At 36.1% G+C, this 17,276-nt stretch overlaps 4 protein-coding genes across 6 annotated transcripts; 1 reads left to right on the top strand and 3 right to left on the bottom strand.

Moving 5' to 3' along the window:
• Nucleotides 1-1,538: 1,538 nt before the first annotated feature.
• Nucleotides 1,539-4,134, bottom strand: LOC148923968 (uncharacterized). 2 transcript variants are annotated; one of them, XM_089060546.1, is made up of 3 exons: nucleotides 3,003-4,134; nucleotides 2,061-2,884; nucleotides 1,539-1,973 (listed from the first exon to the last, which is right to left on the bottom strand). In XM_089060546.1, the coding sequence occupies exons 1-3, from the start codon at nucleotides 3,758-3,760 to the stop codon at nucleotides 1,681-1,683; spliced, it is 1,875 nt and encodes a 624-aa protein (XP_088916672.1). In that variant the 5' UTR covers nucleotides 3,761-4,134; the 3' UTR covers nucleotides 1,539-1,680. The 2 variants fall into 2 exon arrangements, with proteins under 2 accessions (XP_088916672.1, XP_088916671.1); XM_089060545.1 differs by having other exon boundaries at nucleotides 1,539-2,884; nucleotides 3,003-4,132.
• A 2,005-nt stretch (nucleotides 4,135-6,139) lies between these two features.
• On the top strand, nucleotides 6,140-8,656 carry LOC148923967 (uncharacterized). Of its 2 annotated transcripts, XM_089060619.1 has the most exons (3): nucleotides 6,804-6,997; nucleotides 7,183-7,236; nucleotides 7,355-8,656. In XM_089060619.1, exons 1-3 carry the CDS (start codon nucleotides 6,945-6,947, stop codon nucleotides 8,556-8,558), a joined length of 1,311 nt encoding a protein of 436 aa, XP_088916745.1. In that variant the 5' UTR covers nucleotides 6,804-6,944; the 3' UTR covers nucleotides 8,559-8,656. The 2 variants fall into 2 exon arrangements, with proteins under 2 accessions (XP_088916744.1, XP_088916745.1); XM_089060618.1 differs by having other exon boundaries at nucleotides 6,140-7,236.
• A 1,722-nt stretch (nucleotides 8,657-10,378) lies between these two features.
• On the bottom strand, nucleotides 10,379-12,905 carry LOC148923966 (uncharacterized). The gene is made up of 2 exons (XM_089060566.1): nucleotides 11,754-12,905; nucleotides 10,379-11,648 (listed from the first exon to the last, which is right to left on the bottom strand). The coding sequence occupies exons 1-2, from the start codon at nucleotides 12,509-12,511 to the stop codon at nucleotides 10,457-10,459; spliced, it is 1,950 nt and encodes a 649-aa protein (XP_088916692.1). The 5' UTR covers nucleotides 12,512-12,905; the 3' UTR covers nucleotides 10,379-10,456.
• A 1,904-nt stretch (nucleotides 12,906-14,809) lies between these two features.
• Nucleotides 14,810-17,276, bottom strand: LOC125208118 (uncharacterized). Its single transcript, XM_048107676.2, has 2 exons — nucleotides 16,352-17,276; nucleotides 14,810-16,050 (listed from the first exon to the last, which is right to left on the bottom strand). Exons 1-2 carry the CDS (start codon nucleotides 17,113-17,115, stop codon nucleotides 14,859-14,861), a joined length of 1,956 nt encoding a protein of 651 aa, XP_047963633.2. The 5' UTR covers nucleotides 17,116-17,276; the 3' UTR covers nucleotides 14,810-14,858.

Below are 17,276 nucleotides of genomic sequence, written 5' to 3'. Positions count from 1 at the left end.
AGTGGTTGAGTGTATTAATTGGAGAGAGAAAGTTACCAAAAAAGGAAATGTGCCATCTTAGTTGGGACAAACTAAAAAGGAAAACGTGTCATCTTAAACGGGACGGAGGGAGTAGCTTTCTTAGGAGTTAACATTTAGTAGTTTATTTTCCTTAGCCTTCTAACTTAATCTCTTTGCTTCTGAACTTAGTAAAACTCATTCAAGTTTCTGCTCTCTTTTCATTTCCGAAATGTTCTTATTTTCGCCAAATGTTAATTTCTCTGCCAAGTTGCCCAGTTTATCAGATTGCCCAGTCTACTTATGTTTCAATTGATACATTAAATTGAATAGTAACACCCTCTAAATTCTTTGTATAATTTAACAAGACTCACAACCCCATTTTTCAAAATATTTCTATACACAAAAATAATAAAACCACGATGAGTATATCTACATCGAATAGGATGATGATGGTGACTATTTTCCTAGTAATCGGTGGAGCAACAATGGCAATATCGGCGCAACCATATAGTGATCCATGCTATCAAAAGTTAAGACAATTCGAAATTGCTTCAATTCGGTTTAGAATTATTTTTGCTACTTGAAGGAGAGGAACGTATCCAATGCTTGCTGCAACATTTATAAGTCTCTTGATTATGATAAATGCATCCAAAAATTCGCAGACGAAGCAGCTGCACACGACGCTTGCGTTGTGTACGACAATTACATCGACTTTCAGGCCGATCAACTTTTGCGCGAGTGCAACTCTAGGGTTTAGTAATAATGTAGATCGTTTATTAAAATTAGTCTTTATCTATTTTTGGTAATTTTTTTCTCTCTAATAAGGTGAGTCCATTTTTTTTCACACTTTACCAATTACTATATAACAATTTGTTTGGGATTTAATACTAGAAATTAAAGGTAAAGATGAAATCTACGTTTGAACTACGTTAAGTTTGTGTGTTTATTAATTTGTTAATGCTAAGAAAAATATTGTAAATGAATAGAAATGCACAGTTGTTTTTTATTTTGAATGAAAGAACACCACCAAAAAAAAAATCAAGATAATATATTCAGGTGTATATATGTAGTATAATGTCTGAATTTAGCGAGCACAATTGTACTAACTAAAATTTCCGATTATTACAACTGAAAACCAAAATACCAACACATATATAGACTAATTTGGGTGGTATTCTTTTTAACATTGCTCCTCACAAAATTCACAAATGAAATCTAGACAAAGTATTATGTGGGCCTTCAAATCATAGATATACATCAAAGTAAAGAATAAAGAGCATTAACATTCCAGACAAGATACTTCAAATAAATATACCTTAGTTATAAATCAAAGCAAAGAATAAATTTTTATGTTCTGCTTTAGTATGTAGAAAAAGGATACGGATTTATTTGGTTCTATATATCTTTTCAACTTTAGTCCCACAATTTACTTTAAATTAATTAATATTTAAAAATCAATTTATGTACATTATTAATCACTACCCTTCTGATTTTCTAAGTTAGTTGAGCTATTTGTTTTTATGAAAAAAAAAAAAAAATAATCTCAACTTTATTTTATTAGTGGAGAGAGTATACAAGCTAAGGAAAGAAAACACGAAAACACGCTCTAACAAGATTTAGATCTCGATTCTGATATATAAACACTCTCAGCAAATAGATGTTGTCCGATTAAGTTGCAAATTACATCATTTTAGCTAACTCTTTCCTAGCACAATATAGGCACACAACATAGTAACATGATGCACATTCTAACCCACAGTAGTCATATAGAACCACATGACAAAGGTTGCATCTTCTCTTGATAGTGATGTGATTGAATGTGAGAGGGTGATTCGGGTGAATACCGTCCAACACAAATCGGCGCCCAAATTTGATGTTTCGATACCCACTAGAGGCAGCTTTTAGACAATACAGGTGGAAAGAAAGGTCGCATTGGCGACAGTGATACATCCAATGTTTGGGATGCAATTCCTCTTCACAAAAGTCACAAACAAAGTCGGAGGGATGGTCGAGAGAGGCATCAAATGACAACATCAATGAATGGTGCTTGTCCCACTCACGCATCGTTATGCTCGCCGGCAGCATAGCACATTCCAAGTCCAACGCAAAGTTGCAGTCATTGCTGCTGCAGCAATATGCAATACAGTTGGCCATATAATATCTGCAGGCATGGCAACGTCTCGGTTTGCCAGATTCTTCTTCTCCGGCTGGTGGTATTCTAGTCAAGACTAGTGGTGTGCGATGTGGGTGAGATGCGTGTCTGATAGTTGTCGGTAGAGAAGCGCACTTGACATCTATCTTCATCTCACACCCTTCGCACTTGTACACCATCCCGTTTGTGAGAATACCACAAGCCTCACACTTACAAAGCCTTGCATCCATATCTATGGATAATGAGCTTGAGTAGAGTGTGAGTTTGTGGTTTTTATCATGCGTTTTTGGGCACTCACCATACAGGACAGGAGAAGAAGAAGATAACGTTTTTGGAAGCAAGGAGCAAATGGAGTGCACAAAATATTTGCAAGGAGCACACTCGTAATATGGAGGAGAAAGTATGGGTGTGACACACACATCACATACCTTCAACTCATCATATTCATCATCTTCATCTCTCTCATCCATCATTTTGTTGCGATCAACTTCATCGTCTTTCTTGGACAATTCCGAAACCAAACGCAAAGGATGGTTGTGATAGTTGAACAGAAACGAAAAACTTGCGGTGGTTTGTGGCATATACACTTCTGCTGGCATGTCTGCTACATCCGGGATGTTGTTAAGACCTTTTTCTCTCATCACGAAAGGTGTGATTAACTCCTTCAATATGTCATGGGCATGTAGCGGGAATTCAATCACATTGGAACCATCATCATCCTCATCATGTCGTCTGGAATGATCATAAATAAATTTTGTTTAAAGTATTTACGAATAATAAGTGTTGTGTATGGGAACAAATTAAACAACTAAAAATAACAAGTAATGCTATTAAACAAAGGCAAACTTACAAATTTGAGTCTCCTGTGGTGGATGCAACAACACATCTGATATGGGCAAAGAATCTGCAAATACCACAAAAATACACCCAACTTGTTTGATCTAATCTTTTGAGACAGACATCACATTCGGATATATATTCGTAATACTTTGATGGAAAACTGAAGGCAAGAGAAACAGGATGGTGGTGGTATTGGCGATTAAAGGGGAGAATGAGGGGCAATGATGCACAACTCTTGTGAATCCACACCTCACATATGCTACATATATACGCCATGTCCACATCCTCAACGCCACAACCATCACAACAAAATGGAAACGAATGCTTTCTCATCAGTGTTAAAGGGTGATCAGGGTGACTTGGGTGTTCTATTTGCCTGTTCTCTTCTAGTACCACATCTATACTTATCCTTCCACATTTTATATCAACATCGAAATCACAGCTAGAACATTGGTACCCAAGCAAGGGTTTAAGATCATGCAAACATACATTGCACCACCCGAAGTCACTCTTCCCGTGGTAATCAACTAGGTGAAGGGGATGTTGAGGGTGTTTAGGATGCAAAACTTGAATAGGTAATTCTCCACATTTCTTGTGGAGGATAATCCTATTCTGACAATTTTTTTGTTGCGTGCAAACATAGGCTGACTCTAAATTAGTTACAAGATAGCCACACCCATAACAATTTGAACTATCCTCGTCACTCACATTTTCCATGAGAATCAAAGGATGTTCATGGTAGAATTGGTTAATAACCTTCTTCTCCATGATTCAATATTTCCACAAATTGCTCACAAAACTAGAAAAATGATAAACGCGAAATATTAATGCATTTAAAAGTCGATATACTAATTTATGCATAGAATTAATCTACAACCATCAATCCATGCTCGACAAGAGATTTGCAGAGTATTTTGAGTTTATGTACGAGAAAGTGGATTTGAAACAACACAAACTAAGATTCTATAAAAAAAGACACCACCCAAACTAAGAATATTAATGCATATTCTAAAAAGACCCTAAGAAATTCATGAGAGTTTAGTGAAGAAAGAGCAATATGCATTCAAAGAAAAACCAAACAAAAAGGATGTAGAGATGTGATAATGTGAGAGTTGTGCAAACACTTTGGATAGGTAACAATCATGAATCACACCGTTACGAATATATACTTCAAACAAATATTCTTTAGTTTTACATCAAAGCAAAGAACTAATCATCATGTTCTTTATAAAATTGTTTAATATGTAGAAAAGGGATACTAAACGATTTGGTTCGATATATTAATACAACTTTAGTCTCACAATTTGAACTTCTACCTTTTGCTTTATTTCCTTCAATCATTATATTTTATTTGTAACTATTGTTCTTTAGCCAAAGTGTGTCGAGCATATACACCAATTATCAATTCAAAGCAGACACAAATTTGTAAAAGCAGACACAGATTTTTTTTAATGTTTCCACATAGACTGTGTAAGCAACGTCGTTTCTCTCAAGCATTTCGTCGAGCATTTTTTTAATTGGCGGCAATTGATTCCAAAAATAATGGAACTATTTCCATAAAACAAATTGACGGTTCTAATTCCAATTTAAATACCGATTTTGCTGATATTTCCATTTTTTCAGTGATTTTTAAACATTTTACTTCAAACTACCGATAATACTATATGTTGGTTTTTGGTTCAGCAGTGACAGTCAGTATTGGGTTCAATAATGTAAAAAATTGTTATTTAAATCAATTGGATCCTAGTCAATTTTATATTTTATAAATATAGCTAATTAAATCATAATTTTTACAAATTTCTCTATTGTCTTATATGATTAAAATTTTGTTATTTAAATTATAATTTTTAATTAACTTCAGGATAAAATATTGCATTGTCTCATACTATGTAATTGGTGAAAATATAATGATAAAAATTTAGAAGTCACAACAAGGCAAAAATTGTGAATTAATTGACTAATTTTTAAAGTTATGGGCTTGACAAAGTAGATTGTAGGCCTTCTTACTTAGTTATACATCTATACAATATATAAAAGGGGAGTTTTGGAGAAATTTACAAAATTACTATTTAATTTAAAAAATTATATTAAATTAAAAATATATAATTAAAGAGTAGCTAAAACCGTGTGAACTATGAAAGCCTACGTGGAGGAGTGGGAGGTTTTACGATGAAGGTGTAAATGTGGAAATCAAAATTAAGTTATTGAGATCATTTAGTATCATATTTAGTGGGAAAGTTACAAAGATATTTTAAAAAACCCTAAGGTCATCTCCAACCATTTACGCCAAACTCAAACCCATTTTTGAGTATACGGCACACCAAAAAGTAGTTTTATTCTAATCATTTACACCAAATTTAAGTTTACACCATTTTTGAGTATTTTGTCTAACAAAATTTTGGAGTAAACACCATATTTGGTGTTATTCCATTGAAAAACCCAAAAATGGGTTTGAGTTTGGTGTATGAGTGGAGAAATTATCTATACCAAAAATGAGTTTTAGTGTATTGTTGGAGATGGTCTAACCACGATGGCTACTATGGCACTCATGCCTGGAATGGGAACTTGCTTTGTCGTGTAGCTTTTTGCTGTTCCCATTGCTTTGATAATTCATTCTGATTTTGTGGTCATCCTTGAAGGGGCATATGGAGTTTTTCCGCACTACAAATTTCGTATGGCATTCGGGTTAGGTCATGGGATTGTTGGGTTTACTTCAATTGTTTACTTTAACAAATTTGTGTCTGCTTTGAAATGATAATTTCTATATATGCTCGACACACTTTGGCTACAGAACAATAATTACAAATAAAATATAATGATCATGATTGAAAGAAATAAAGCAAAAGGTAGAAGTTCAAATTGTGAGACTAAAGTTGTAATAATATATCGAACTAAATCATTTAGTTTCCTTTTTCTACATATTAAACAAGTTTAAATAGAACATAATGATTAGTTCTTTGCTTTGATGTAAAACTAAAGAATATTTTTTGGAATTGTATATATGGCTAAAGATATCGAACCAAATCATTTTGTTTCCTTTTTCTACATATTAAACAATTTTAAAGAGAACATGATGATTAGTTCTGTGCTTTGGTGTAAAACTAGAGCATTTATTTGAAGTATATATACATAACGGTGAGATTCATGATTGTTACCTATCCAAAGTGTTTGCACAACTCTCACATTATCACATCTCCACATCCTTTTTATTTGTTTTTTCTTTGTATGCATATGGCTCTATCTTCACTAAAACTCTCACTAATTTCTTAGTGTTTTTTTTAGAATAAGCATTTCTTAGTTTGTGTGGTGTCTTTTTTCTTATAGAATCTTAATTTGTGTTGTTTCAAATCCACTTTCTCGTACATAAACTCAAAATACTTTGCAAATCTCTTTGTATTCATAAATTAGTCTTGCGACTTTTACACGCATTAATTTTTCGCGTTATTATTTTCTAGTTTTGTGAACAATTAGTGGAAATATTGAATCATGGAGAAGAAGGTTATTAACCAATTCTACCATGAACATCCTTTGATTCTCATGGAAAATGTGAGTGACGAGGATAGTCCAAATTGTTATGGGTGTGGTGATCCTGTAACTAATTTAGAGTCAGCATATGTTTGCACGCAACAAAAAACTTGTCAGAATAGGATTATCCTCCACAAGAAATGTGGAGAATTACCTATTCAAGTTTTGCACCCTAAACACCCTCAACATCCCCTTCACCTATTTGATTACCACGGGGACAGTGACCCCGGGTGGTGCAATGTATGTTTGCGTGATCTTAAACCCGTGCTTGGGTACCAATGTTCTAGCTGTGATTTCGATGTTGAGATAAAATGCGAAAGGATAAGTATCGATATGATACTAGAAGAGAACAGGCAAATAGAACACCCAAGTCACTCTGATCACCCTTTAACACTGATGCGAAAGCCTCCACTTCTATTTTGTTGTGATGGTTGTGGTGTCGAAGATGTGGACATGGCGTATATATGTAGCACATGTGAGGTGTGGATTCACAAGAGTTGTGCGTTGTTGCCACTCATTCTCCCCTTAAATCGCCAATACCACCACCATCCTCTTTCTCTTTCCTTCAGTTTTCCATCAAAGTATCGCAAATATATATTCTATTGTGACGTCTGTCTCAAAAGATTAGATACAACAAGTTGGATGTATTTTTGTGGTATTTGCAGATTCTTTGCCCATATCAGATGCGTTGTTGCATCCACCACAGGAGACTCAAATTTGTAAGTTTGCCTTTGTATAATAGCATTACTTGTTGTTTGTAGTTGTTTAATTTGTTGCCATACACAACACTTATGATTCATAAATACTTAATAATTTTTTTATTTATGATCATTCCAGACGAGATGATGAGGATGATGATGGTTTGAATGTGATTGAATTCCCACTACATGCACATGACATATCGAAGGAGCTAATCACACCTTTCGTGATGAGAGAAAAAGGTCTTAACAACATCCTGGATGTAACAGACATGCCAGCAATAGTGAAGATGCCGGAGACCACCTCAAGTTTTTCATTTTTATTCAATTATCACAAGCATCCGTTGAGTTTGGTTTCAGAGTTGTCCAATAAAGATGATGAAGTTGATCACAACAATATGATGGATGAGAGAGATGATGATGATGAATATGATGAGTTGAAGGTATGTGATGTGTGTGTCACACCCATACTTTCTCCTCCGTATTACGAGTGTGTTCCTTGCAAATATTTTGTGCACTCCATTTGCTCCTTGCTTCCAAAAACATTATCTTCTTCTTCTTCCCCTGTCCTGTATGGTGATTGCCCAAAAACGCATGATAAAAACCACAAACTCACACTCTACTCAAGCTCATTATCCATAGATATGGATACAAGGCTTTGTAGGTGTGAGGCCTGTGGTATTCTCACAAACGGGATGGTGTACGAGTGTGAAGGGTGCGAGATGAAGATAGATGTCAAGTGTGCTTCTCTACCGACGACTATCAGACACACATCTCACCCACATCGCACACCACTAGTCTTGACTAGAATACCAGCAGGAGAAGAAGAAGCTGGCAAACGGAGACGTTGCCATGCCTGCAGATATTATATGGCCAACTGTATTGCATATTGCTGCAGCAGCAATGACTGCAACTTTGCGTTGGACTTGAGATGTGCTATGCTACCGGCGAGCATAACGATGCGTGAGTGGGACAAGCACCATTCTTTGATGTTGTCATCTGATGCCTCTCTCGACCATCCCTCCGATTTTATTTGTGATTTTTGTGAAGAGGGATTGCATCCCAAGTGGTGGATGTATCACTGTCGCCAATGCGACCTTTCTTTCCACCTGTATTGTCTGAAAGCTGCATCTGGCTGGTATCGAAACATCAAATATGGGCGCCGATTTTTGTTGGACGGTATTCACCCGAATCACCCTCTCACATTCAATCACATCACTATCAAGAGAAGATGCGACCTTTGTCATGTGGTTCTGTATGACTACTGTGGGTTAGAATGTGCATCATGTTACTATGTTGTGTGCGTATATTGTGCTACGACAGAGATAGCTAAAATGATGTAATTTGCAACTTAATCGGACAGCATCTGACGTTATCTACTTGCTGGGAGTGTTTATTACATCTTGTATTTTTATATATCTAAATCTTTTATTATAGATTCAACACTTCTTGTTAGAGTTTATTCTCTTGTTTTCTTTACTTGGTTTTTGTACTCTCTCTCCACTTTTTATTTATCATAATTTTCTTTACGGTCTATCTATTAACATATATTTGTGACTTCCGTTTATAGGAGTTCTTTATCTTGTTCTTTTTCTTGCTACAAATTGCTGGTGCTCTAATTTAAAGTTAAAAATAAAGAGCATCAAAGCTAAGAACAAACATTTATGCTCTCTTCAAAATTATTTAACATTCCATTAGTCTCACAATTTAAAATTTTCCCCTTTTACTTTATTTTGTCCAATCATTAATTATACTACACTTTATATGCAATTATTGTTTTATAACTAATTAAATGACTAGATTATATGTTTAATTTGTAGCAATATCAAAGCAGACACAAACTTTTTAAAGTACAAGTGACTAACTTATCTATAATAGTATAGATTATGAAACGTATACTTTCGTGTGTATCAGTGTATGAGTATGCCAGACCCTTGATCTATTGAATTAGAGCTTGACATCTATCTTGACAAACAACTGTCAGATCTGACTTTACATGATAAGCATTCAACCCCGAAGATGGCTTACCTTAATTATAGGCACACATAATCCATTTTCTGTTTGCACAGCAACACTGATATTCACATTGTTGAACCTGTGGGCACACGAGAAGTCGTAAGTAAGGCATGCGTTAAGGTTAAACTACAACCTTCTTTACCAAGTATACTTACTGGCGAATACAATCATCGGTCCATGAACTGTTGCACCGAGGAACTTTTTTAAGGGCCAACGCAGCAGCCTACACTCAAAAAAAGCCTTCAATGAATTGTTGGTGGGAAAATCTTTTCAAGCACAATATAGTTAGGTTTGCGATAGAAATAGAATCATCCAAGACATAGAACATAAATACGAGTATAAAAAAACAGCTAATTTTTCATCAAAGAGAAGGAACTTGAGGAAATGAGCAGGTAGTACTACCTCGAAGAAGGCCTATCATACCTTAATAACAAAATCGTTAACGGAAATCATTTGCCCACCCGAAGCTTTTTGCAAAGAGTTTAGCTGGGAAAGCTAATTGATGGGCCATCCTCATTTGCAGAAGAATGCACACTCACCCCCTAAGCTTGTCAACACATGTATCTACAGTCAGGTAATAATGCGGGATAGTTTGTTTTGATTGCAATAACTGTTCAGCTGTCACCTGTCACACAAATGGCAATCGTGTCAGAACTCTTGATCATTTTTTCACTATGTTAAATGAAAAACAACGCTCTCAACCTCCAATAGGAAGTAAGTACATAGTATCAACACTGATTTGATTGTATACCTTTTCACTCTGCAATCAATCAGTCGACCTCTATATATAAGTCCCACAATTTTAACTTCTTACTACATTTTACTTTACTCATTGTACTTCATTTGTGATACTTGTTTCATTACTTAAAATGAGTCGAGCATACATTTAATTCAAAATTAAACTATGTAACTATTATAACTCTACTTTTAATCTGTCGCAAGGTCATAAAATGTGTTTACCAATTGAAAGATGTGATTTTTCTGCCACGAGAAAAGGCGTACGTAGAGCGTTGTGGCAATGACCAACGGCCGCTCAGTGAAGTGAGAAGAGGTTTTTCGAGGGATTCCTAACGTTTCTTTTAACCGATTTCTAATGAAAAAAGAACACATGTAATAAGAAATTGTTGAATCCATACTAATGAGATCTTGATTCTGGTATATAAAATGTTATAAACAACGTGGTACAAACAATCACAGGATGTAGATAATGTCAGATGTTGTTACATCATTTTGACAACACTCTCCTAGCACAATGTAGGCACACAACATAGTAACATGATGCACATTCTAGCCCACAGTAGTCATACACATTCTCAGGACAAAGGTCACATCTTCTCTTGATAGTGATGTGATTGAACGTGAGAGGATGATTTGGGTGAATCCCGTCCAACACAAATCGGCGCCCAAGTTTGATGTTTCGATACCAGCCAGATGCAGCTTTTAGACAAAAAAGGTGGAAAGAAACGTCGCATTGGCGGCAATGATACATCCAATGTTTGGGATGCAATTCGTCTTCACAAAAGTCACAAACAAAGTCGGAGGGATGGTCGAGAGAGGCATCAGATGACAACATCAATGAATGGTCCTTGTCCCACTCACGCATCGTTATGCTCGCTGGCAGCATAGCACATCTCAAGTGCAACACAAATTCGCAATCATTGCTGCTGCAGCAATATGCAACGCAGTTGCGCATCAAATATCTGCAGCCAGAGCAACGTCTCGGTTTGCAAGCTTCTTCTTCTCCTGCTGGTGGTATTCTAGTCAAGACTAGCGGTGTGCGATGTGGGTGAGATTCGTGCCTGATAGTTGTTGGTAGAGAAGCGCATTTGACATCTATCTTCATCTCGCACGCTTCACACTCGTACACCATCCCGTTTGTGCGAACATGACAAGCCTCACACCTACAAAGCCTTGTATCCATATCTATGGATAATGAGCTTGAGTAGAGTGTGAGTTTGTGGTTTTTATCATGTGATTTTGGGCAATCACCATACAGGACAGGAGAAGAAGAAGATAATGATTTTGGAAGAAAGTAGCAAATGGAGTGCACAAAATATTTGCAAGGAGCACACTCGTAATATGGAGGAGAAAATATGGGTGTGACACACACATCACATACCTTCAACTCATCATATTCATCATCATCTCTTTCATCCATCATATTGTTGGGATCAACTTCATCATCTTTATTGTACAACTCTGAAACCAAACTCAAAGGATGCTTGTGATAATTGAATAAAAATGAAAAACTTGCAGTGGTCTCCGGCATCTTCACCGTTGCTGGCATGTCTGTTACACCCTTGATGTTGTTAAGACCTTTTTCTCTCATTACAAAAGGTGTGATTAACTCCTTCGATATATCATGTGCATGTAGCGGGAACTCAATCACGTCAGAACCATCATCCTCATCATGCTGTCTGCAATGGTCAAATATAAAAAAAAGTATTTAGGATTTACGAAATTTAAGTGTTGTATGGTAACAAATCAAACAATTACAAACAACTAAACAAAGCCAGACTTACAAATTTGAGTCTCCTGTGGTGGGTGCGACCACACATCTGATATGGGCAAAGAATCTGCAAATACCACAAAAATACATCCAACTTGTTCTGTCTAATCTTTTGAGACAGACATCACAATGGGATATATATTCGCGATATTTCGCTGGAAAACTGAAGGCAAGAGAAAGATGGTGGTGGTGGTATTGGCGATTTAAGGGGAGAATGAGGGGCAACAATGCACAACTCTTGTGAATCCACACCTCACACGTGCTACATATATACGCCATGTCTACATCTTCAACTCCACAACCATCACAACAAAAGGGAAATGAATGCTTTCTCATCAGTGTTAAAGGGTGATCAGGGTGACTTGGGTGTTCTATTTGCCTGTTCTCTTCTAGTATCATATCTATGCTTATCCTTCCACACTTTATATCAACAATGAAATCACAGCTAGAACATTGGTACCCAAGCACGGGTTTAAGATCATGCAAACATACATCGCACCACCCGAGGTCACTTTCCCCGTGGTAATCAACTAGGTGAAGGGGATGTTGAGGGTGTTTAGGGTGCAAAATTTGACTAGGCAATTCTCCACATTTCTTGTGGAGAATAATCCTATTCCGACAATTTTTTTGTTGTTTACAAACATATGCCGACTCTAAATTAGTTACGGGATAGTCACACCCATAACAATTTGAACTATCCTCGTCACTCACATTTTCCATGCGAATCAAAGGATGTTCATGGTAGAATTGGTTAATAACCTTCTTCTCCATGATTCAATATTTCCACAAATTGTTCACCAAACTAGAAAAATGATAACACTACAAATTAATGCATGTCAAAGTCGCAAGACTAATTTATGCATACAACTAATCTACAAGAGATTTGCGAGTTTATGTACAAAAGTGGATTTGAAACAACACAAATTAAGATTCTATAAAAAAAAAAGACACCACACAAACTAAGAAATGCTTATTCTAAAAAAAACACTAAGAAATCAATGAGAGTTTTAGTGAAGAAAGAGCCATATGCATTCAAAGAAAAACCAAACAAAAACGATGTAGAGATGTGATAATGTGAGAGTTGTGCAAACACTTTGGATAGGTAACAATCATGAATCACACCGTTATGTATATATACTTCAAACAAATATTCTTTAGTTTTACATCAAAGCAAAGAACTAATCATTATGTTCTCTTTAAACTTGTTTAATATGTAGAAAAAGGAAACAAAATGATTTGGTTCGATATCTTTAGCCATATAGTATATAATTCAAATAAAGATTCTTTAGTTTTACATCAAAGCAAAGAACTAATCATTATGTTCTCTTTAAACTTGTTTAATATGCAGAAAAAGGATACTAAATGATTTGGTTCAATATATTATTATAACTTTAGTCTCACAATTTGAGCTTCTTTCTACTTTTTGCTTTATTTCCTTCAATAATTAGTAATATTTTATATGTAATTATTGTTCTGTAGCCAAAGTGTGCCGAGCATATACATAAATTATCATTTCCAAGCAGACACAAATTTGTTAAAGTAAAATTGAGACCTTAACCATAACACTTTTTTAACTCAGTAGCAAGGCCATACCTGATTCCAGAATTTTTTTTTATGTTTCCACATAGACTGTGTAAGCAACATCGTCTCTGTCAAGCATTCCGTCGAACATGATTTGGGCATGAGTGTAAGCAGCACTGCAAACAAGAATATTTCCGGCGTTTGTACAAAAATTAACTTCGCCAGCTCCCTTATCGCCTGAAAACGTTGGGAGAATAATTGTATCCTCATCTGCAACTTGCTCATGAATTTGACTTTTTATGCTATATGCTTGCTACCTGCAAACTGCAATTAGGGATGCCGCCAATTCCGATTCCAAAAACAATGGAACTATTTCCCTAAAACAAATTGAAGCTTCCAAATCCAATTTAAATACCGATTTTGCTGATATTTCCATTTTTTTCAGTGATTTTTCAAGATTTTACTACCGATAATACTGTATTTTGGTTCTGCAGTGATAGTCAGTTTTGGGTTCAAAATTTTGAAAAATTGTTATTTAAATCAATTGACTTCTAGTCCATCTTATATTTGATAATAATAGCTAATTACTCCCTCCGTTCCAGATAATTCGTCCCAATTTTCCATTTCGGACCGTCCCACATAATTTGTCCCACTTCACTTAGTGGACCTCATATTCTACTAACTCATTCCTACTCACATTTTATTATAAAACTAATGTATAAAAGTAGGACCCATATTTCACTAACTTTTTCAATCCACTGTTCATTACAATTCTTAAAACCCGTGCTCGCTCAAAGTGATCCGAATTATCCGGGACAGAGGGAGTAAATCATAATTTTTACAAATTTCTCTATTGTCTTATACAATTAAAATATTGATAAAATTTGTTATGCGAAAATATAATGACGAAAAATATAAAAGTCACGACAAAGCAAAAGTTGTGATTTAATGGGCTAATTTTAAAAGTCATGGGCTTGATAAATTAGTAGATTGTAGGCCTTGTAACTTAGTTATAGATGAAAGTTAAAAATAAAGAGCATCAAAGCAAAGAACAAACATTTATGCTCTCTTCAAAATTATTTAATACTCCCTCCATTCCATAGTAATGGAGACAAAACTTTTCAACATGGAGATTAAGAAAAATTGTGTTAGGTGAGTTAAGTAAAGAGAGAATAAAGTAGAAAATGAAAAAGGTAGAGAGACGAAGATAGAAACAAGTAAGAGAGTAAAGTAGGTGTGGAAAAATGTGTTGATTTTTACTAAAAAGGGAAATGACTCTCTTACTATGGAACGGACGGAAATGAAAAAACGTCTCTATTACTATGGAACGGAGGGAGTACTTAAAAACAGGGATACGAATGGATTTGGTTCTACATGTCTTTATTACTTTAGTCTCACAATTTCAAATTTTTCCCTTTTACACTTTATTTTGTCCAATCATTAATTATACTTTATATGCAATTATTGTTTTATAACTAAATAAATGACTAGAGCATATGTTTAGTTTGTAATAATGTCAAAGCAGACACAAATTTTAGCTAACTCCATCTTTGCACAAAATGCACAAATGAAATCTACAAGATATGAAGAATATTAGTTACATCATTTTAGCTAACTCTGTCCTAGCACAAACCAAGCACACAACATAGTAACATGGTGCACATTCTAACCCACAGTAGCTATACACATTCCTATGACAAATATCACATCTTCTCTTGACAGTGATCCAGTTGAATGTGAGAGGGTGATTCCGGTGAAGCCCGTCCAACACAAACCGGCGCCCAAATTTGATGTTTCTATACCCACCGGAAGCAGTGTCGAGGCACAAAAGGTGGAAAGAAACGTTGCATTGGCGACAGTGATACATCCACCTCCTGGGATGCAATTCCTCCTCACAAAAATCACAAATGAAGTCGGAGGGATGGTCGAAGGAGGCATGGAACGACAACACCAGAGGATGGCGTTCGTCCCACTCACGCCTCGTTATGCTCGCAGGCAGCATAGCACATTCCACGTGCAACGCAAAGTCACAGTCATCGCGGCTGCAACAGTATGCTACAGAGTTGTTGAAATAGTATGTGCAGCCACGGCAAAAGTTCAGTTTGCTGGATTCTTCTCGTGGCGGGGTTCTAGTCAAGACTAGCCGCCTGTGACGCAGGTGAGATGCGTGTTTGATACTCGTTGGTAGAGACGCACACTTGACATCTATCTTACTTTTGCACCCGCCACACTCGTACATCATTCCGTTTGTGAGTAAACCACAAATCTCACACTTGCACAGCGAAACGTCCATATCCGTTAATTCCGAGCTTGTATAGAGTGTGAGTCTACGGGTTTTATAATGTGGTTGTGGGCATTTACAATATAGGTAAGGAGACAACGACGGTGCTGCTGCTGCTGCTGCTGCTGACGAAGATAATGTTTTGGGTAACAAGTAGCAAATGGAGTGTACAAAATACATGCAAGCAGCAGCAGCACACGCGTAGTAGGGAGGAGAAGATATGGGTGTTACACACACATCGCATATCTTCAAAACATCATCGTCGTCTCTCCCATCCAATGGAAGAGGCAACTCAGAAACCAAACTCAATAGATGCTTGTGATAGTTGAATAAAAATGAAAAACTTGCCGTGGTCTCCGGCATCTTCACTGTTGCTGGCATGTTTGTTACATCCGGGATGTTGTCAAGACCTTTTTCTCTCATCACGAAAGGTGTGATTAACTCCTTCGATATGTCATGTGCACGTAGCGGAAATTCAACCACATCGAAACCATCATCATCTCCGCCTCTGAAATGATCACCAATATCATATCAGGGATGCGTTATAATGCTAACTTTTCTTAAATTGCTAACTTGCTAACTCGTAGTGTATTAAAAATGTCAACACGATCATATTAAAATGTCAACACATATTTGTATTGACATTTAAATATTAATGTCAAACACGTTAGCAATTTAAGAAAAGTTAGCAACGGATCACAACACTATCATATCATACATACAAACATACACAAATTGGTTAGTATGACATTCTTTTTATCTAAATAAGCGCAAGACAACAAGATGAAGAGCTAAGTGTTAGATCTTACAAATTTGAGTCTTCCTCTGCTATCTCCGTAGTCGTGGATGCAACACACCTGATATGCGCAAAGAATCTGCAATCACCACAAAAATACATCCAACTTGTTCTATCTAATCTTTTGAGACAGACATCACAATTGAATATATATTTGCGATATTCCATTGGAAAAACGAAGGCAAGAGAAAGACGATGGTGGTGGTATCGGAGATTGTTGGGGAGAAGGAGGGGCAACGATGCACAAGCTTTGTGTACCATAAATTCACATGTTGAGCATATGTAAACCATGTCCACATCATCAACGCCACAACCATCACAATAAAATGAAAATAAGGGCTTTCTCATTAGTGTCAAAGGGTGATTAGGGTGACTTGGGTGTTCAATTTGTCTCTCCCCCTCTAATATATCATCAATACTTATTCTTTTGCATCTCAAGTCGAAGTCGAACATACAGCTCGAACACTGGTACCCTAGCACCTTACCAAGATCAGACGTACACATATCGCACCAGAGGCCCAATGAACGGTGGTAATCAAATAGGTGAAGGGGATGGTCAGGGTGTTTAGGGTGCAAAATTTGGCTAGGTAACTCCCCACATTTCTTGTGCAGGATAATCCTATTCGGACAATTTTGCACCGTGCAAGCATACGCGACCTCCAAATCATTCACGGGAATACCACACCCGTAACAATTTGGAGTCTCGTCTTTACTCACATTTTCAATGAGAATCAAAGGATGCTCATGGTAAAAACGGTAAATGACCTTCTTCTCCATGATTGAATGTCTATGGTGCAATGCAAGAACAGGTCACAAAATAACTGAAAATAAGCAAGCAAAATATTAATATAAATTCTTTAGAGAAATATAAGCATGCATTAACTACCAAACGAAATGAAAAAAATTTTAAAGTATAGACAAACATATAGTAGTTTGAA

Source organism: Salvia hispanica, chromosome 6, assembly GCF_029641045.1.
Source record: "Salvia hispanica isolate PSC_SH4W2 chromosome 6, Shi_PSC_v1, whole genome shotgun sequence".
Classification (NCBI taxonomy): Eukaryota; Viridiplantae; Streptophyta; class Magnoliopsida; order Lamiales; family Lamiaceae; genus Salvia; species Salvia hispanica.
The sequence above is the reverse complement of the archived record's forward strand: the minus strand, read 5'-3'. Positions and strand labels throughout refer to the sequence as shown.